Here is a 22,205-nt window from a genome sequence, read left to right on the forward strand (position 1 = left end):
GTGATACTTCGAAGACTCTTCCAGGACAACAATGTGCAATCATCCGGACCCAACACTAGGTGGCGATCTATGCACAAGATATGAATATCAGCAGCCCTACATGCCAAGAACAGATGCATACTGGTAAGTAGCATATTCCTTCAAACTACTGCAACAGATACTGGTGGTAGCCGCATGGTTGAGACCGTTCTGGATTCTTTTGAGGCAAGGTATGCTTCTGCTTAATTGCCTTTTGGGCAAATGGTAAGGAATCTCAGCTGAATGTAGCCTAAGTCGAAATGGTCTCCCAAGATCTGAACCATGTTCTCTTAGTTTGTCCAGCCCTGTTATTATACCGTCGAAAATGGCTGAGACCTATATGTTCAGTTATCTGTACTGTCTGCTTTAGATACACTACATTCACTGTATGTATTGCCTAATGAAATGCTTCTGTCTGTCTGTGTGCGTCTGTCTGTCTGTCTGTGTGTCTTGAGTGTGTGTCTCTTGAGTGTGTGTGTGTCGGAGTGTGTGTGTGTCTGTCCAGCTAATGTTTTGTGTGGAACTATTTGGAGTTCCGTAACATAAATAAAATAAACTTTAACTTTTATGAACAAACTTGAACCTGTAGCATGCTTTGGCTCTGGAATGCTGGAATGCTGGAAGTGTTTTTCTCAAAATTGCATCTTCGGAAGTGGTCATACCAACTTGGGCTCAACTTCAACCATGCAAGGTGTGTGGTGGGCATACTGCAGATTAGGAAATGACACTATTGGCTAAAGCAGATTTAATCTAGCAAGGTAACTCCTTTCTGCCATATACTAAATTGCCTTGATCCCAGCAGTATTTTGTTGAGGAATTATAAGAACTTTCTTGGTCCAGTTGACTAGTGCTATTGAGTCCTGGTAAGAAGCATTTGAATTTCTAGCATTTAATATGGCATGGGAGATAAATAAATTGCAACCGTTTAAGTTCACATGGCGAGATAAAAATATGGACCAACTAGGTTTATAGTCCCTAGCTCAATCCAGCAATATTGGAGGACTCTAAGAATATCTTTTCACTACAGAAACTTGTAGTTTTTAATTGAAATTCCCTGTTCACTTGAAATATCTAAGAATCTACTTGGACATCACTGGGGAATATCTGCTCCTGCAGAAATGTCCACACATGTATAGTGCACCCTGCCTTAGGGCTGTAAGGCCTGCTGTTGGGGGCGGCTTATGAATACCTGCAATGGCAGTGTGCATGTTGGTGCTGAGGGGGTCCCTTGGGGTGGCATAATACATGCTGCAGCTCTTAGGGACCCTCTTTAGTCTCCTTGCCCTAGATACCAGGGGTACCAATTACTAGGGACTTACAAAGGGGCGCTAATGGTATTGCCAATTGTGGGAACAATTGTACAGTTTTAGGGAAAGATCTGGAGACGGGGACCTGTATAGCAGGAACTCAGAGCACTTCCATCAAAATTCCATCGGATACCAGGCAAAACATGGGGGTGACCATGTCAAAAGTTTTTTTTCCCCTAAATTTGACACCACCTGAACTTAAGGAGTGTTAAAGCAATCCTGCCCAAAGACAGTGGGATGAGTCTTACAAAACACACAAGATGATGGACGGAGTGTTGCACATTGGCAAAACATTCAGCCCCCAGCCACAGATCTGGGTTTAATCCATCGTTGTTTTGCTCACCACGCCACCCCAGTTCAGAGATGGCCATTTGCAAATCAGTCTTGACCCTAAGCCTCATGGGAACAGTCCAGCCCGAACTGGCAAGCCATGTCTTCCCTGGTCCGGAATCGAGCATCCTAGGACCGGTTTCTGAACTGGGGTGGCTTGGTGAGCAAAATAACGATGGATTACACCCAGATCTGTGACTGGGGGTGAATGTTTTGCCATTGTGCAACATTCCGTCCATCATCGGGAATCCAAGAGGTATGAGCAATACGGGAAGAAGGTATTCTCCTCCCTAAATTTGGGATTGCGGTCAGTCAACTCCGCATGCCTCTTGGGCCGTTACACCCACTCTCTGTGGGACACGGTCGCGGACGTGCTGCCACAATGTCCGGAGGAGGCCCGGACTAAACTCGCCCAAGCCCTTGCGGAGGGTCGAGATGCAGCACGGTATTCCATCCGGTGTGGGCTGGATACCACGGACTCACTGGGCAGAGCGATGGCAACGACGGTGGCGATTCGTCGCCACGCCTGGTTGAGGTCCTCCAACTTTTCGGCTGATGTCCAAAACACCCTTATGGACATGCCGTTTGATGGCCGTCACCTCTTTGGCGACAAGGCAGACCATGCGCTTGAGCGCTTTAAGGACTCCAGGGCTACGGCCAAGTCCTTGGGCCTCTCGGCCCGCGCCAGCAAACGGCTGCCTTTCGCCCCTTTCGTGGCCAAGGAAGGGGGGCCCCCCACACGTCCTGCCAGCCACGGGCCGCAGACTACCATCCAGCGCGGTGGCGGACGTGGAAACCGCCGTGGCGGCGGTCGGGGACAACGGCGAGGCCAGTCCACACCTGCCCCTGCAGCATCCGCCTCAAAACCCTCCTAGTCCGTGCTTTCAGCCCATGTGACGCCAGTGGGGGGGCAGGGTCCGCCATCACCACCACTGGCACACTGTCACATCGGACAGGTGGGTGCTGCAAATCGTCCGAAGGGACTACTCCCTCACCTTCGAGGCGTCCCCTCCAGCCATGCCACCAAAGTACCACCGCGTGTCAGGGGATCACTTGAAACTTCTACAAGAGGAAGTTACGGCCCTCTTGGCCAAGGGGACCATGGAGCGCGTTCCTGGGCCAGAAGTAGGGTGTGGTTGTTACTCCCACTACTTTCTGGTACCCAAGAAGGGCGAAGGGGGCCTACGCCCTATCTTGGACCTTCGGAACGTCAACGTTTTCCTCCGGAAGGAGAAGTTCAAGATGCTGACACTGGCTCAGGTCTTAGCTGCCCTGGACCCCGGAGACTGGATGGTAGCGTTGGACTTGCAGGACGCTTATTTTCACATCCTCGCCCTGCCGGCACACCGGCATGACCTGAGGTTCATGGTAGGCCACGAGCACTTTCAGTTTACCATGCCCCCCGTCAGCCTTATCAGCGCCCCACGGGTGTTCACGAAAGTGATGGCGGTGGTTGCAGTTTATCTGCGCAGGTATGGGGTTTCATTCTTCCCCTACCTTGACGACTGGTTGATGAAGGCGGGCTAGCCCCAGACAGTCGTCAGCCACCTCCAGACTACGGCCGACCTCCTGCACCTGCTGGGGTTCTCTATCAATGAGCCAAAGTCACACCTGTGTCCCTCTCAGAAGCTCCTCTTCATCGGAGCGGTTCTAGACTCGGCGCAGTTTTGGGTTTATCCTCCCGAACAGCGTGTTTGGGATATTCAGGCTCTGATTCAGATCTTTCAGCCGTTATCCCGAGTCTGTCAGGTTGACGCTGCGGCTTCTGGGGCGGATGGCCTCCTGCATCCTTCTGGTGCATCACGCCCAGCGGCGGATGCGAGCTCTGCAGTGGGACCTGATGTTTCTGTAGGCCTAGCATCAGGGCAACTTGTCCGACCACGTCTTGATCTCGGAGGGCACTGCAAGACAGTTGCAGTGGTGGCTCACAGACCGCGAATGGGTCAGCAGCAGATCCCTCTCCCTACCCCAACCGGAGCACGTAGTTGTGACGGACGCGTCCCTCCAGGGCTGGGGAGGCCACATGGGAGAGATGGAGATCAGAGGCCTCTGGTCTCCGGCGGAGTCCCAGCTCCATATCAACCTTCTGGAGCTGTGGGCGATCCGGCTTGCACTGAAGGCATTCCTCCCCTCTGTCCGGGGGAGTGTAGTGCAGGTGTTCACGGACAACACCACCGCCATGTGGTACTGCAACAAACAGGGCGGGTGGGGTCGTGGACCTTATGCCAGGATGGTCTGCGCCTCTGGCAGTGGCTGGGACATCAGGGCGAGACCCTGGTGGTTCAACACCTGGCAGGTTCCCTGAACGCCAGGGCGGACTAACTCAGCCGTCGGTGCATGATGAATCACGAATGGCGTCTGAAATCGGACATGGCGCAAGGCCTCTTTCAGCAGTGGGGAGAGCCTTGGTTAGATCTATTCGCCACAGAAGAGAACGCGCAATGTCATCAGTTCTGCGTGTTGGAATTTCCAAGGCGGCACTCGCGCGGAGACGCTTTTCGTCGCGAGTGGAGCTGCGGTCTGTTGTACGCCTTTCCGCCTATACCACTTCTGCCCAGAGTGCTGAAGAAGATCAGGCGCGACCGGACCCAAGTTATCCTTGTGGCTCCGGACTGGGCACGAAGATATTGGTATCCAGAGCTACTCGGCATGTCTGTCGATCCCCCGATTCGTCTGCCTCTTCAGGAGGACCTTCTGTCGCAGCAGCAGCGGACGGTCCTTCACCCGAACCTGTCCAGTCTCCACCTACAAGCTTGGAGATTGAGCGGCGGCAGTTAAGGCCATTTGACTTGCCTCCTGAAGTTTGTAATGTGATTCTGGCAGCCAGGCGTCCCTCCATAAAGTCGGTATACGCCTGCAGGTGGAACAGATTTGTGGCATGGTGCACAGCAAAGGCTGTGGATCCACTCTCTGCCCCCCTTTGTGAGGTTATCCTCTTCCTTCTTTCTCTTGCCCAGCAGGGCTCTGCTCTGGGCACTATCAAGGGCTACCTTTCTGCCCTTTCCGCCTTCATGAGGCTACCTGATCAGCCTTCTTTGTTCAAGTCCCCGATTTGTTAACAGATTTTTGAAGGGCATCACTCATATGTTCCCCCCCTGTTCCTTTCGTGATGCCCCAGTGGGACTTGAACCTGGTACTAACTTACCTGATGTGCGCTCCTTTTGAGCCGCTTCATAACTGTCCTCTCCGTCTTCTTACACTTAAGACTGCTTTCTTGGTTGCCATCACCTCTGCCAGGAGAGTGAGTGAGCTCCAGGCTCTTTCCTCTAAACCTCCGTTCCTTTCTGTCCATCCGGACAAGGTTGTGTTGAGGACAAGACCCTCTTTCCTGCCTAAGGTAGTCACAGCCTTCCACATCGGACAGTCCATCACTTTGCCCACCTTCTTTCCGCCTCCGTATCCCTCTAAAAGAGGAAGAGCGGCTCCACCGTCTAGACCCAAAACGTGCGCTGTCATACTATCTGGATCGCACCCGCCAGTTCCGGGTGGATGACCAACTCTTTGTTGGTTACGTGGGCGCCAAGAAGGGGCGGGCGGTGCACAAACGGACCATCTCTCGGTGGGTCGTGTTGTGCATCAAGGCATGCTATTCTTTGGCTAAGAAGGAGCCTCCTGTTGGGCTGAGGGCCCATTCCACTCTGACCACAGCAGCTACTACTGCCCTGGGACATCTGTCAGGCAGCTACGTGGGCTTCTCTGCACACGTTCGCAAGACACTACTGCCTGGACAGCTAAGTCCGGAGGGGTGGCTTCTTTGGCCGTTCCGTCCTCCAGGACTTTCTGGTGTGATCATTGGTTCGCAGACCCACCACCGGGGTTGGTATTGCTGGGGTATCTATTCTAAGGTAAGGAATCTAATACTAACCGTTTTTTTTCAGATGCACAAGTTACTTACCTTCGGTAACGATATATCTGTAAGAAACAGTAGTTAGTATTAGATTCCTTACTGCCTCACCCATCCTCCACGTTCTGCGAACCGATATCTAGGGTTAAGGTCATCCCCTTTCAGGGCCCTAATTTCATGGCACCAGTGTTGGTTTTTATCATGGCTCTGCGTTTCTGGCGCGGAAAAGCTGTGTATAAGAACTGACGTCAGCGTGCGAGGGCGGCCTCTAAGTACTCCGGCGACGTCATCCCGGCGCCGAAGACGGACGTGGAGCCGCAGACGACGCCTACCGACGCGCAAGGGTACTGCTGCGCAAACGTTTCCGGATTCAGTCTGACGCCTGGGGATATTCTAAGGTAAGGAATCTAATACCAACTACTGTTTCTTACAGATATGTCGTTACCGAAGGTAAGTAACTTGTGCGATGTGTCTAAATTCATGTGCATATCTGATGTGTTTCCGGCTCCAACCACGTGTCCATGCTATGGTTTGAGAAAGATCCATTCAGACTGTACATTGACTGAAGTACAGATTGAAATGCAAACTGCTTTCCCTGCATAGGCATTATATTTAGTGTTCTACATCGTGGTCTCTCCCAACTCTTGCTGGACCATCATGAAAGAAATCAATCTGCACCCAGTCTGTGGGCAACTGGGTTAAGTTATCACAGAAGGTTAAAGTCTGGCCCATCTTGTAACGTAACAGATTCTTGATGTTTAATGTACGTAACGTAAAGGGGCCTGAATATTGCTTGTAAAATAACAGCTGCACTTTGGGTTTGTCCTTAAAATATTGGAGTATGCTCCCCATTGTGGAGAAGTGTGGCTCAGGGGTTAGAGGCAGCAGACCCGGAAGCTGAGATCGGTCCTGGGCCAGGGTTCAATTCCCCGCCTCGGCGGGTCTTGGGCTAAAAAAATTCCACGGACTCGATAATTCTCGCCCCGGTGCCTCCTCGACTCGCGGGTTCACACTCTGCGACTCAGGGCAATAGCTTGCTTAATCTCCACAACAGCCCCTCGCGGCGGGATGCCTGACTTTCACCTTGTGGATACCCTGCTATCTCACATGGGAATACCAGGAAGGGTTCCCTAAGCAAGCGCCGGGAAACCCACTGCGGGTAGCTGTGCGCTATATAAGCTCAACTACATTGAACATTAGCGTGAAAGAGAGGCACTTAATGTACTGTGTAATATATGATGTACTGTACAAAATAAAATATTGTTGTGGATTTGTCCACATGAGTTTGAATGTGTGTGATTTGTTTTATAATGGATAATATTTTGTTCTCAGTAAAGTGAATTTACTTGTTTTGAATAATGGTTTTTTTTGTGTTAAACTTGTTTGTTTGATATTTGTTAATTCAACAAAATGTAAATATTTTATTATTTTCTTCATAGGAACAAATTGGTTGGAGAAATGTTACTCGTTTGTTGGTATTTTCCACTGATGCTGGTTTTCATTTTGCTGGCGATGGGAAACTTGGTGGAATTGTTTTACCAAATGATGGCAGATGTCACCTGGAAAACAATATGTACACAATGAGCCATTATTACGTGAGTGATGCCCTAAATTTTATGTTTTATGTTCTGACCTGAATAACTGAGATGAGAACAGAGGGATTTCATAAAATGCATGCGTTGGCTTATTTATTTAATGCTGAAGCATAACTTCAACTGTGGTGTTAAAAAGTTATTGAGCTATCCAGTATATTTAAAGCGCGAGGGAGCGATGTTTTAAGTCTACTGTAAGCCCTCTAAATTACGTACAAATAGGTTCCATCCCCCTATTGTTTCTCAATCGTTGCTTGCAAAATCATAGGTCTTCCTGTACAGGTTTTAGTTTCCATTTTTAATTAGAATTTACCTTACAAATGACTCGCCCCTTGAAGGTGTGTTCTTTGTGAACATTCATGGTGCAGTAGAGGGATGCATTCTGCCTTGTAAGGTGCGCTGAGGTGTGCCCTATTTTGATAGCCCCTGGTCAATCCTCCCACGTATGGTTGAGGCTTAGAGACCGAGTGGTTGTGGGGTGATTTCTGGTTGGAGGCCCCATGGTTGTGGTACTGTTGTGGGTTTCTTCAAATGAGCACATGGGCAAGTGTGAACAAGATGGTCCAATAGATTACGAACTTTTATGTGCAAACCTTGGATTGTCATCCATCAAATAACTTGGATTTGTGATTGCATGTGGCACTTATCACTTCTAGTCAGAAGAAAATTGGTTTCCAGATGTTGTAAATTGGATTATTAGTAGTGGCAGATATGCATTTACCACTGGCAACAATACCACTAACACGCTGTAGGGCTCAGAATAGGTCCCATGCTTAACCCTTGGTAGCTTGGCTGTGAGTAGGCAATCTTAACCGGTATGTGAAGCATTTAAAAACACCAATTCAGTAAATAATTAAGAGACCACACACAATAAAAATCCAACACCAATTTATAACAAGCATTTGCAATGCAATAGGTCTCGCATTTACGCACGTTTAAGCTATTGACATTGTAAATGACAAAGCCTTTTGTTTGTTTTAAAACCTAAAACAAAAATTAAAGGCGTTATCTGCAATGCGAATAGATCAAACTTGCGTAAATGCGAGACCTATTGCATTGCAAATGCTTATTAGATTAATGAGTAGAAATGCTCCTTTTCGGCCCGTGCGGCAAATTAATTAAATAAACAAGCGCGGCCGCTGATGTAAAAGCGGACCGCCCTGCAATTTTTTTTTTTTTAAATAGTGCTTACCGACTTAGGAAGGAGACTGTGTAACGCCACAAGTAAAAGATCCAGTCCTCATGAGTTTGAGTTGGTAACAAATAGTAACAGGGCGGTAAAAAGGAGGGACTAACAACCTCATTATCAATCTGAAGCCAGCATTTACCATGGACAATGACACCAGCCAATGAAAAATATGGGAGGAGAGTAGGTGAGGTTTCCACAGCATACTCGACTACTGAATGCCTCACAGAGCGAGCAGTGCATGCGTGCGGCCGCTAGGCTTGACCTATAAAAAAAGTCTGTAAGAAACGAGGGGTATCTGTAAAAGGGGAAAATGTGAAACTAAAGTGACTGTCGCACAAGCCTTGGCAAAGAAGTGCACTCATTTTCAGGGTGATGTGCACATGTGTTTAAGCAAAATGTAGACAGAGGGCGAGAGAGTAAAAAACGTATTGCCCAATGTTATATGCGGTCATGTGAGGAAACCGAATGGGAATGACACTGAAGCAGACACTGAAGCAGACAAATGGCTAAAGAGTGCGTATGCATTCATTTTTAAGGACCTTTTTTTATTACAAGAGCCTGGCAAACTGCTAAAGGTGTCGGATAAGATATAAAAAGTACTTTAATACACACACCGCTAAATGCACCGCATAAAATTACAATCTGATAAAGACTACTAGCCGCAGATTCCTTAACGTAGAATTATCCCCAGGCGTGAGACTGGATCTGGAAAACTTTTTGCCACAGCATCCCTGCGCGCCGGGGGGAGGACGGCACCACGTGACTCCGCTCTGACGTCCTCCGTGTCCGCGAGGATACATAAGTCCCACCTGGCGCCCCTATGTCAGTTTTACTCCTTTTCCGTGTGTAACGCGGATCAAGTTTGTCTTCCCGTCCTGTTTCAGGGCTTCCCTTTTTGTTTCTGAAACGTATTTCTGGGAACAGTGTGCGAATGCCTACGGGCTTTAAGACGTGCTCGTCTTGCGCGCCCCAGATGTCGGCGACGGGATCTGCACCACGATTCTACAGATTGTGAGGCGTGTCAGCAGATGAAATCAAAGTCCCGGCGGGAGCGCCGGATGAAACTCCTTTTGGCGCGAATGTCTAGGTCGGCATCGTCACTGTGTCAGTCCCCCGCGGATGAGTTCAAGAACCTCCGTTTCCGGCATCGTCCTCCTCCCAGGCCGCAAGAGCGTCGCTCACCTGTTGGTAAGTGTTGCAGCTTGTCCCGAGGGCTAGTTTCTGGCCCGTTGGGGGCGTGTGCTCTCCGCGGGTGGTGCGGCCTGCGTGTCGTCACTGTATTCGCAGTTCCCCGGCGCAGGACGACTAGAGCCCAGATGGAGGCCTCTGCGACTGCCTTGCAGGCCTCGTTGGCTTCTCCTTCTCCTCCTTCCCCTCCTGGGAGGTCTGCGTATCCCTTGCCGCGTGCGAGGACTTCTGGGGCGTCGCCGTTGGCTTCGGCCCCGGCTGGTTCGGATCCAGTTTTGGAAGATGTGGTGCCGTTGGGGTGCGGCCCTGCGGGGTTCCCTCCTTCAGACCACAGTGCCTCGGCCTCTCCGCAAACCCCGCGCGGGTCCTTGTAGTGTTGAGGGAGGTTGCCCTGGCTCAGGGCGTGTCCCCGAGCCCCCCTCTGTCCTCTGGGCAGGCGGCAGCCTTGTCCGAGGCTGAGGTGACGCCTCTCAGGCGCTGGTGGTGGCTGCTGGCCCTAGCGGTGCCGCAGTGGCTGGCTTGGGGTCGGGGCATGTCCCCGGGGCCCCCTCGTCCCTCCACGCAGGCAGCTGCCTCGTCTGAGGTCGAGTCGATGTCTTTTTGGTGCCGTTCTTTACCACCCTGGCTCCGGCCCAGCTTCAGTCTCCTGCGCCGCACGTTGTGGCCGAGGTCGTTCCGGCGTCCCCTTCAGCGCGGGTCGACATTAACCTGACTCCGGTCGCGGACTCTACGGTGCCAGGCCGGCGTCGTGTCGTTGACTCGTCTTCGGACGCCTCCTCTTCTCAAGAGGTTCGACGCTTGCTGGTTTTGTCCTCTACGGAGACGGGCTGCCGCATCGTGGCTTTTTCCCCGACTTCTTCTAAGGAGGCTCTCCGCCGTCACCGCGGCCTTTGCCAGAGACAGCGCAGGTTCCACACTCCTCAGCCAACCTTCTTCCTGACTTGGCCTTTCCTTCCTCCGGTTGGTCTGGGGGACGGCCGCCGTAGCTTGCAGCCGTCGCCCACAGAGGAGCTGCTTTCTCCACCGCAGGGCCCTACGGTGGCGGGTGCTGCCTCTGCTCGCGCTGTTCCCGCGGCTGCTGGAATTTTGCGCATGGGCGATCCGGCTGCCCAGTTCCCTGCGGATCACCTTCTGGAGGTCCTCCTTCAGGGCTCTGGTAGTAGGGAGCTGCTGCTTCCCTTCGAAGCTTCGCTCCATTCTTCTCTTTTGGGGGCTTGGGGCTGTCCCGCTACAGGGGACCCGGTGCCTCAACACCTTCTGCACCGCCACCATCCTGCGCAGAGTGATCCTGTGTCTTTCCCTCCACCCCTCTATCAGGGGCCTTCTTTTGCAGACTGTTTTTCCCTCCCTGCCGTCAATGTTGTCTCCCCCGTCACGGGAGGCCTGCTGGCTGGATTCCTGGGGGCGCAATATCTTTGCCTCCACCAGTGCACTCTTACTGGCCCTGAACACTTTGTGTTTTGACCAGGGCCACTTCTTGCTTGTGGAATTCTTTCGGAATTTTGTCAGCCGTTTTTCAGGAGGGTGCCTGTGTTGATTGGAGGCACCGCGTATCGATGGCCGGGAGCTGGTGACGTTTATTCTTCGTTCCGCTCTGGACATTTCGGAGGTGCTTAGTCGTGCCATGGCTTTGGCGATCACCCTGCGTCGACGTGCCTGGTTTCGGGATAGTGTGTTCCCGGAGAACATTCGGGAATGGCTGGTGGACCTTCTTTTTGATGGCGCTCTGTTCCATGCCCCTGCGGACAGAGGTTCCTGGCGGGGCTTCCTCCTCCTCCTCCTCTTCCTCTTCCGGGAGGTGTTCTCAGTGGTGATTAATGCGCCTTCGAGCCCTTTTTGTTAGGACTATGGTGCTGTTGGCTGCTGGTCCGGCCCATTTTCGACTTGTGGTGTTTGGTTTTTGGTAAACTGTGATGGCCTGAGATTAGGTCTTCTGTGTGATGTTGGCTGATTGGTCAAGCCGTCTGCGGGCCCTCCGCAGGTCTTTTCTGTTTGTCCTCTGCTGCTGAAAGTTTTTTCCCAAGTGGGTTCCCATGTTTTGGGACGTACCTTGGCCTATGTGGGGTTCTGGCACCTATTATATAGCTCTGATATGTGCTGGGGAGGTGTGGTAGCCTTCGGGCCGCTGCTCTCCGTGGCGTCACGGTAGGTCGCAGGTGCGATCCTCTTGCTGATGGCTTGTAATGGCTTGCGTTGCGCCCTGGTCTGTCCTCCTCAGGCGTAGCTGTGTCGCTGGCCTGTCTGTGACCTTGCGTCGTAGCTCTGCCTGGTTCCACTTCTTTTGTGGCTCGTGTGTGCGGGCCCCTCCCTTGGGGAGTGTCCGGGCCCCTCTTGGCCTGCCCGGCCTCTGTCTTCGGCTGGCGTCTGGTACACCATTCCGTGGTGTTGTCTGTTGCTGGCTGTGTTGCCGGTGCCGACCTGATGTTCTTCTGCGCCATTGTTCCTTTCCTTGCGCCTTTAGCGGGGCAGCCGTCCTTGCCTTGTCCGCTGCTTGAGGCTGGGGTGTGTTAGCCTTTCTTCCAGTGAGCCCCTGCTTTCCGTTTCACCTCTCCTCACTAGGGGTTCTTTGGGTTCCTTGTGCCTCGTCGGGCGCTGTCTGTCCCTGAGGGCGATTGGCCAGTTTTTCCTTCGAGGGCCTGGGTGATTCTTTCTTCTTCTTCCTGCCTTCTTGCTGAGGCGTTGTTCTGTCTGGCATATATACTTCTGGCTGTGATGGGCTCGGTTGTCCTCTTACCTTTGTGTGATTCCCAGTGGGGGGCTACCTTCCTTCTGCCCCTTTTCCTTGGAGTCTCTGGGTTGCTCTTCTTCCTCGGTACTCCTCTGCATTGCTTTAGCCTTTAGAGGTATCTGGCGGGGATCCTTGGTCCCCTACCTGGGCGTGGGGTGCCCTTGCCCACCCCTATTTTTGCCTGGGTGACAGGGTTCTTCTCCCGGTCCGTTTGACTCATTCCCTGTTGGGGCCCTGTGTTCAGTCCAGGCTGATAAGGGCCTCTCGCTGGCCCTACTTCCCCTTGGGTATGGCTAGGGTATCTATTCTACATCAAGGAATCTGCGGCTTGTAGTCTCGATCAGATGTAAGAGTTTCTTACCTTCGGTAATGATGTATCTGGTTGCGACGATTCTAGACGCAGATTCCTTCACGCCCCACCCTTCCTTCCCGTTCTGCGAGGGCCCTCTGGGTCTTCTGCACTCGCCTGCCTCTGGGTGGTTGCCTTTTGCGAGTGTCTTTCTTACTCCCTCCTTCGAGTTTTGCCCGCCTTGTTGTTCCATTCTTGACTTTATAGACACTTCTGCGCCCCTGGACATTGATCTCCAGTGGGGGGGGGGGTTCGCTTGTGCTTCTATTTTTCTTTGTTGCTTGCACTTCAGCCTTTGGCAGGCCTTGGGGTTGAGGTGCCTTGGCTGGTCTCGACTTTGGCGTTCGGGAGACTTGCTCCCTGCTGGTATCGGCTGAGGTTGAATGGTCATTGCTCTCCGTTCTGACCTTGTTGTCCCTTTCTGTTAAGGGCGGTGGCTGCAGACTTCTTGGTCTGCTGTGTATTTTCACATGCTTCTGCCCCGGGGAGGCTGTTGTATTTGTTTGCCGGATTCCTTTCCGGTAGCGGTGCCCTGTTTTGCAGCGTGAATCTTTCTGGATTCACTATGCTGTGCATTATTCCGCAGTCTTGTGGTTGGGTCCGGAATCGTAGTCTTTTTTTTTTTTTCGTAGCCTAGGTGGGCTTTTGTATCACCCCTCTGTGGGTGTATTTCCGGTGACGTCGGCATGCTTCCTGCGGAAGCTCCCACTCTTGGGCGCCATCTTCAGATTCTTTTTTCCGCGGTCGGGTCTGGATCGTTCCCGTTTGGGCTCCAGACATTTTTGGGGAAAGTAGACGACAAATACAGAAATTGGACGGAAAACAACTCAGAAGACTTCAAGAGACTTCATCAACCAAGGGCCGACGAAGGAGAAAACTTCGAGAACTTCGACGTCCGTCGACGAACGCACGACCAGGGGGCCCCCTGAGCGCTCAAGATGGACAACACGCCCTTCAAGTTCTGCCGTAACTGCCACCACAAGTACACGCAGATGGACGAGCACCCGGTTTGCAACCTTTGCCTACCGGTCGACCACGGGAGAGAGGACTGCAACGCCTGCTCTGTCTTCACCCCGAAGACCCTTCGTGTGAGAGCGAGGCAGAGGGTAGCGCACGCCACCCTGCAGGGAAAAGGCCTGACTCCATCCGTTCACGAACTAGAGATGTCTTCCGAGGAAGAGGACAACGCCGCCGCCGCCGAAGACGACGGCTACACGGTCGTAGAGACCGATAATACCAAGACTTCTGATAAGGTAGGAGACTCTACGGCCCCTAAACACCCGAGAGACTCTGAGTCTCGAAAGAACGAGGGCAAGGCCTCGAAAGCGCCGGCGCCAAAAACTTCGGCGCCCGCTGCTGTATCCAGGCCCAGCGGATCCTCTGAGAAGGAGTCCCGGCGCCGAGGGCTGTTGAACAGCGAAAGTCGTCGAAAAACATTCCCGAAAAGGATCGTTCGACGCCGAGGGAGAAGGACAATAAGGCACCTTCGAAGTAGACGCCGACCAGAGACACGAAATCCAGTTCGGCGACGAAGCCTTCGACACCGAGGATCAGCTTGGCGCCGAGCCAACCGCCGAAAAGAGCGGCCGAGCCATCCGACGCGGAACACGCGGCCGAGATGGAGAAAAAGAAAAGGCGCCTCGAGGCCGAATTGGAAAGCATCTTGCAGCGGAAGAAGGAATTCGACGCCAAGATGAAGGTCTACACGATCCCCCACAAAACCAAGGCACAGGTTGTAGAGGTGATCGAGGAGGAAGACTTCGACGCCGAGGAACAGGCGGCTGACGTCGAGGAAATAGACACAAACACAGGATGTGGATTTTCTGGATGTCGACACCTTAAGCCCAGAGGAGGCCATCGACACACATCCCTCGAGGCCCTCGCCGCCGGACGACATCGGGGCCTACAACTCGGTGATAAAGACTGCCGCAGCGGCATTCAGGCTAAAGCTCGACGAAGAGCAGCAGAAAGCAGACTTCCTTCTAGAGACACTGCTCCCCACCCAAACGAAGAGCCAGTACCTCCCCATGCTCGACAGCGTCTTCGCTCAGGCGAGGGAAGCATTCAAGGAGCCCGCAACATGCAAGGCGGTCACCCCCAGGACGGAGCAAAAATACAAACATTCGTCAAAAGACCCACCCTACATTCAGGGCACGGTCTGAGCAGACTCCATCATCACAGCCACAGCAAGAAAGAGGGCAAACGCGCCCACTACTTCTGGGCCACCTCCAGATAAGGAAAGCAAGAGGATGGACCTGGTGGGCAGAAAAATTGAACGGAATGCCACAACCCACTGGCGCATGGCGAATTCCAACGCCCTGATCAACAGGCACATGTACCAGATCATGGAGGAGCTCGGTCAGTTGGTGAAAGACCTGCCCCAAGATTCTAGGCAAAAGGCCGAGAAATTGGTGGAGGAAGGGAAGAACGCGGCAAATTCTTGCCTCAAGACTGCCCTGGATGGAGCAGACACCTCCAGCAGGCTCATGATGATGGGCACCACTGAGAGGAGACACGCCTGGCTCAGGGTTTCAGGTTTCAAGCCCGAGGTGCAGCACAGCATCCTGAACACACCATTCAACGGCGAAACCTTGTTTGGAGCACCAGTTGATGAGAAGCTCAGCCAACTGAAAAAGGATAACGAAACGGCAAGGTCCATGGTTCATTGCAGTTCAGAGGTGGCAAAAGGGGCACCCCGTCACGAAGACCCAGCGGAAGAGGTGGAAACCAGCCAGGTACATCACACCAGGCTTTCCAACAAACGCACCAGTCAGACACACAAGTTCAGCATGGTCAGCATAAGCAGTCCTGGCAGTGCCAGCCAAGAGGCCAGTCCTTTCGAGGGAGAGGAAATGGACGTGGACAGAATAAAAGAGGGGGTCAGCAGCCCGCCTCTAAGTGACTTCAAAAAACTCGGTGTGCCCACCCACAGAAAAGATCCCAGGGTGCAGCACGTACAGAAGGATCAAGCGTTACACAAACTAATCACTTACGACCACATAACACCAGTGGGAGGAAGATTAAGATTTTACCTCCAAAAATGGAGAGAAATCACATCAGACAAATGGATTCTCAACATCATCCAATTCGGATACTGCATAGAGTTGGAGGCGAGGCCAACAAGCAGAAAACCAAAAAGACCACTAGCAAACAAACAACTAGAGCGTCTTCAGGAAGAAGCAAAGGAGCTCCTGCAGAAGCAGGCCATAGAACCAGTACCCTTCAGGGAAAGGAACAAAGGTGTATACTCAACGTACTTCCTGGTACCAAAAGTAGACGAAACTATGAGACCCATTCTGGACCTAAGGTTCCTGAACAGATTCATAACAACGCAAAAGTTCAAAATGACCTCCCTGCAAGAGGTGCTCCCGCAATTGCAAATCGGGGACTTCATGGTCACAATAGACCTCAAGGATGCCTACCTACACATCCCAATGAACAGAAAGCACAAGCATATGCTCAGATTCACCATCGGAGAAAACCACTAACAGTTCATAACACTAGCCTTCGGGCTAAAATCAGCACCAAGGGTCTTCACAAAGTGCCTCGCAGCGGTCGCAGCACACCTACGAAGGAAAGGAATACACGTATATCCTTACCTGGACAACTGGCTAGTAAAAGCAAACTCATACCAGAGATGCAAGCGGCACGCACAAACAGTGACGACCACGCTCATAAACCTGGGGTTCTCCATCCATTGGAAGAAATCCTCATTGGAACCGGAACAAGTGAAGATTTTCCTGGGAGCACAGATCAACACCTTACAGGGCAAGGTGGTCCCCAGCGAGAAGAGGGCGAGAGCGCTAGTGAAAGAAACTCGGCTCTACCAGAAGGGGCAAGCTCGGACAGTGAGGACTGCGAGCAAGATCATTGGCATGGTGGCATCATGCATCCACCTAGTACCAAATGTACGGCTCCACATGAGACCCATTCAAGAATGGCTACAGGAGCAATGGTCACAAGCTTCAGGTCGTTGGGAGGATCTAGTGGTTGTAACGCACTCAGTGCAGAAGGAAATGACATGGTGGAACATGGAGAACATAACATGGGGAAAGCCTCTAACGCCCCCAACACCAACAGTGACCATCACCACAGACGCATCCCTGAAGGGATGGGGCACTCGCATGGAGGAACTCAAGGTGAGAGGACTGTGGACGCCAGCAGATGCGACCAAGCACATCAATTACCTGGAATTGAAGACCATCTTCCTTGCATTGAAAGCTTTCCAAGCGAGGCTGTACAAACACAAGGTATTGATACAAACAGACAACACCACATCAACAAGCAGGGTGGGACACAGTCAGCCATGCTTTTAAAGCTAGCACAGGAGATATGGAGATGGGCCATCCCACTCAGGATAGACCTGCTAGCCGTACACCTACCAGGGAAGGACAACGTACAAGCAGATTGGCTCAGCAGACCGACATCGGCATCCCACGAGTGGGAGCTCAAAGCACAAGAGACAAGGTGCCTGTTCGGCAGATGGGGAACATCATCAGTGGACCTTTTTGCCACACGCCAGAATGCAAAATGCCAAAACTTCGCATCCAGACAGCCCGAGGAGGGATCCCTGGGGAATGCCCTATGGTTAGATTGGTCCGGGACATTTGCTTACGCTTTTCCCCCGATACCGCTGATGCACAGAGTGCTCAGCAAATGCAGAACGAGCCACATGACCCTGATACTGGTCGCACCGCAGTGGGCCAGACAGACATGGTACTCGCAGATCATGGAGATGAGTGTGCACCCCACAGATTCGGCAAAAGAAAAGACCTACTCCATGCAGAACGGAGAAGTGATGCACCTAGAACCAGAGAGCCTGAGCCTGGTGGCATGGCTCGTGAGGACATAGAGTTTGCACATTCAAAACTACCAGAAAGCACCCTGAGGGTTCTTCGGGAGGCACGAAAACCCAGCACTCGGAAGTGCTATGTTGCGAAGTGGAAAAGGTTCACAATGTGGTGCAGAAGAGAAAAGCTTCACAATAAAATGAAGAAGGACTCCACAGTGCTAAGGTACCTCACGCACCTGCTGGAGAGGAACCTTAGTTCATCCTCGCTAAGAGTGCACTTGGCAGCGATAGTCGCCTACACAAGAGGAGAAACGTGCAAGAGTTTCTTCACATCACAAGTGGTGAAAAGATTCCTGGAAGGAGCGAAGAGGATTGCACCACCAAAACGGGTGTCACCACCTGCATGGAACTTGAACATAGTCCTAACGGAACTCATGAAAGAGCCTTTTGAACCACTTCACAAAGCCACCCTAGAGATGCTAACAATGAAAACCGCTTTCCTGGTTGCAATAACGTCCTTACGCAGAGTAAGCGAACTTCAGGCACGAACGCTACAAGAACCCTACATACAAATACACAATGATAGGGTTGTGATGAGAACAGACCCACACTTCATGCCAAAGGTGGTGTCCAAGTTCCACATGAACCAGTCTATACAGATACCAAGTTTTTTCCAAAAACCAGCCACTAGCGCAGAGCGAGCTCTGCACACCCTGGACGCCAGAAGGGCAGTCATGCACTACATTGAGAGAACGAAGGGACACAGGAAAACAAAACAGTTCTTTGTGTCATTCGCCAACAGTTTCATGGGAAAAGCAGCAACCAAAGAGACCATTTCACGATGGATCGCACAAACAATACAGCTCTGCCACAAGCGAGCAGGACAAGAACTAGCAGAGGGGACACGTGCCCACTCCACTAGGAAAAAGGGTGCTACAATAGCCTTCCTGGCTAACACACCCATACAAGACATATGCCTGGCGGCAACATGGGCTTCGGTGCACACGTTCACGAAGCACTACTGCGTGGATATACAGATGAACAGGGAAGCACAAGTCGGACAAAAGGTGCTTCAACACATATTCAATAACCAACGCTCATCTTCCACCCAGCCGCCACAGAAATGAGAAACCGCTACAAAATCTATGCACAGCATAGTAAATCCAGAAAGATTCACGCTGCAAAACGAATAGTTTTCTTACCTGTCTGTATAGTTTTGCAGCTTGAAGATCTTTCTGGATTCACTAGCGAACCCTCCCACCTCCGCCAGAAAGATGAGGCTGGAGAGAGAAAAGGTGGTAAAAACAGAGACAAATACTAAAACTAAACACCTTAAAGGTTAAAAGTAAAAGATGACTTAATGGAACATTGCCATAACTTCGGAAACAGAACAAACACGGAAAAAAGAATCTGAAGATGGCGCCCAAGAGTGGGAGCTTCCGCAGGAAGCATGCCGACGTCACCGGAAATACACCCACAGAGGGGTGACGCCGACGCCCACCTGGGCTACGAAAAAAAAAAAAAAAGACTACGATTCCGGACCCAACCACAAGACCGTGGAATAATGCACAGCATAGTGAATCCAGAAAGATCTTCAAGCTGCAAAACTATACCGACAGGTAAGAAAACTATTCGTTTTTTCATTCCAGATCTTAGTGCCTCAGTACTTGCCTCTATTCTGTATGGTTCTGTTCCTCACCATTGTTTCTTTCCCTTCTGGTTAGCGGGGCTTTTACACACACTGTTCCAGTATTCACAGTTTTTGTTAGTGATGGCTCTGCATTGTGGCGTGGAAAAGTTCTCAGAAGAAAACTGATGTAGGTGCGCCGGGGTGGGACTTATGTATCCTCGCTGATGTCATGGATGCAGAGGACATCAGGGTGGAGTCACGTGGTGCTGCCCCCCGGCGCGCAGGGATGCTGTTTTCCGGATCTAGTCTCAGGCCTGGGGATAATTCTATGTTAAGGAATCTGCGGCTAGAATAGTCTCTACGAGATACATCGTTACCGAAGGTAAGTAACTCGTACAATAGGTAAACAATGACAATTAAAACAATATACACCCTGTCCTAACACTTTTAAGTATTTTCAAATACAAATCCACTACATTTAGTAGTGTCAGAGGCAGGTAACAAACACCAAGCCCCTTGCCTACTACATTAATATGTCCAATTCCAGCCATCAAATTCCTGTCTGCTGGTTTTAAATATACCCTGGCGAAAAATCTTTTATTTCGGTGCAATCTTGCCTATTTTTGCGAATTTCATGTTTTGCTAAATTCCTGAAATTATGCCACGTGGTGTAATTGGCCAATGTCTGTGCCAAAATTTTAGCACTGGAGCATGTTGAATAATGACACTGAATACGTGAGCGTCTGTTGTTCGCAGGACTTGTAATTCTTGTCCTTTTTTTTTTTTGTCCTTTCAGCACAAAGTGTGCCATGTCCACAAAGGACATATTTCACATTAATATATAGCGGTAGATGTTGTTTTGAATTTCAAGTAACTTTGCCTAATGTTGTGGAATTTCATCTCAGATTCTTTTTTTCCGGCATTGGGTCTGGATAGTCAGTGAAGGAGCTCCACAACTTTGGAGAGAAGAATCCACAGAAAACAACAGGAAGATGGAGATATCACCAGAGAACATACCGGATTAAGAGTTGCGTAAAGGGGACGACAAAAGAGGAGAAAGAACATCGAGAAATTCAACGTTTCTACAGAAAATGCACACACAGGGGGCACCCTGGGCGCGGTGATGGACAAAACTCCTTTTAAATTCTGCGCCAACGGCCACCCTAAGTACGCGCAGAAGGATCAGCACCCAGTTTGCAATCTCTGCCTGCCGCTCGACCATCAGAGAGGACTGCAACTACTGCACAGCATTCACTCTGAAGACCCTCAGAGTAAGAGAAAGGCAAAGAAGAGCAAACTATAGCAGGCAGGGGACACCTCCATTGCTCCAAATTTGGGACTTTCCATTGGAGAAGACAACATCGCCGAAGAACCAGAGGACGCCATAGTCGTCTAGGTAAAAAAGAAAACGCCGAAGGAGGTAAGAGTAGTCGAACCCCAGGCACTCCACTGATACTCGCAAAAGTGAGTCAAAGTCCTCGAAAGGAGCATTGCCGTTGAAACTCTGGACATCCACATCTGCATCCAAGGACAAACAGCCCATTGGTTCCTTCGACAAGGACTCCCAGATGACGAAAACCCAAGCTAAAGCAAAGGTGTCGAAGAGCAGTCACGAAAGGGGCAGTTCGACGTTGAAAAATGAAGGACTGAAAGCGGCTACGACGTCGACAACTGCGAGGAGAAAACCCGGAACCCTCGACGCCGAACACGCGTCTGTGATGGAGAAGAAAAAGAAAAAGTTAGAGGCAGAGATGGCAAGCATCTTGCAATGCAAGAGGGACTTCGAAGAGAAGATGAAACTTGTTCATTATTCTGTCGAAACCCACGCCCAAAGCTGAAAGGTGAGTCAAGGAAATTCAACCACCAACCACACCAGAACCTGGCGAGGAACAGGAGGAGGAAGAGCTGTATTTAGGCGATGCCGAAGGTGAGGAAGACTATAAAACTTACCAGGGCTCGACATCCTCGTAGGCGCAGGACTTGCAGTGGCAGGATCTTGACGCCGAATCACCGGAAGAAGGGGTAGAATCCTATCCTTCGAGGCCTTCGCCGCCGGACGACATGGGGATCTATAACCAGGTCACCAAGAGTGCTTCAGACACGTATGGAGTGCAGCTAGAGGAGGAGAAACTCCAATCTTGCTTCCTCTTGGAGACATTGTTGCCATCACAGACAAGAAGCCAGTTCCTACCCATGCTCTCAAGTGTGCTGGACCAGGGGAAGGAGGCCTTCAAGGAACCTGCTATGTGTAAAGCAGTAACCCCAAGGACGGAGAAAAAATACAAACACTCATCTAAAGACCCTATGTATATTAAGGGATCAGTACCAGCAGATTCAATTATATGCAGCTTTTTCGGCGCTCCAGTTGACGATAAACTGAATCAACTCAAGAAGGTCAATGAGACAGTTAGGTCCATGGGGGAACTGCAGTTCAGAGGAATAAGGGGAACACCTTCAAGGATACCAACGGGTAGGGGGAGCCACCAACCTGTGGCCCAACAGCAAACCTTCAACCGGGTTATCAAGGAGGTAACCAAGGCCAACAGCAGGGACAGCAGCAACATAACTGGCTGTACCAGCCCCGAGGACAATCCTTTTGAAAGCGCGCACGAGGAAGAGGAAACTGACAGAGAGGGGGTCCACAACACACATCCAAGTGACTCCTCAGTGGGACCAACGCACACCCAGTCAACATTTCTAGGGGTGCAGCAAAAGACAAGAGCTAACTCAAGACCAACAACAGTTCCTCCAGCACACAACACCAGTAGGAGGCAGGATAAAACACTTCTTCCAGGAGCGGAGGAAAATGACCTCAGACAAATGGATACTAAACCTCATACAATACGGTTACTGTATAGAGCTAGAAAAACCACCTCCAAGCAAAAGGCCCAAAAGCAGAGTACACTCAGCAAAGGAGCTTTCTCATTTTCAACAAGAAGCACAGGAACTTCTAAAGAAAAGGTCCATAGAAATAGTATCCTACACGGAATGGAATAAGGGTGTTTACTCCACCTACTTCCTCATACCAAAGGTGGACGAAACCTTACGACCAATGCTGGATCGAAGGTTCTTAAACAAGTTAATAAAACCTCAAAGATTCAAAATGACCTCTCTCCAAGAGGTAATACCCCAGTTACAGGAAGGGGATTACATGGCAACTATCGACTTAAAGGACGCTTATTTACACATCCCCATCAACCGCAAACACAAACATCTACTAAGGTTTATGATCAAGAAT

At 51.0% G+C, this 22,205-nt stretch overlaps 1 protein-coding gene across 2 annotated transcripts in view; it reads left to right on the top strand.

The window, feature by feature from the left end:
* LOC144784513 (integrin beta-1-like) overlaps positions 1–22,205 on the top strand; it is a 423,772-nt gene that overhangs the window by 203,018 nt on the left and 198,549 nt on the right. For both annotated transcript variants that reach the window (XM_078663338.1, XM_078663337.1), the window contains exon 7: positions 6,939–7,094. In XM_078663338.1, coding sequence (XP_078519464.1) covers positions 6,939–7,094 — 156 coding nt within the window. The remainder of the gene's footprint in view (positions 1–6,938; positions 7,095–22,205) is intronic.

Source organism: Lissotriton helveticus, chromosome 10 (assembly GCF_964261635.1).
Source record: "Lissotriton helveticus chromosome 10, aLisHel1.1, whole genome shotgun sequence".
In the NCBI taxonomy this organism is placed as follows: domain Eukaryota; kingdom Metazoa; phylum Chordata; class Amphibia; order Caudata; family Salamandridae; genus Lissotriton; species Lissotriton helveticus.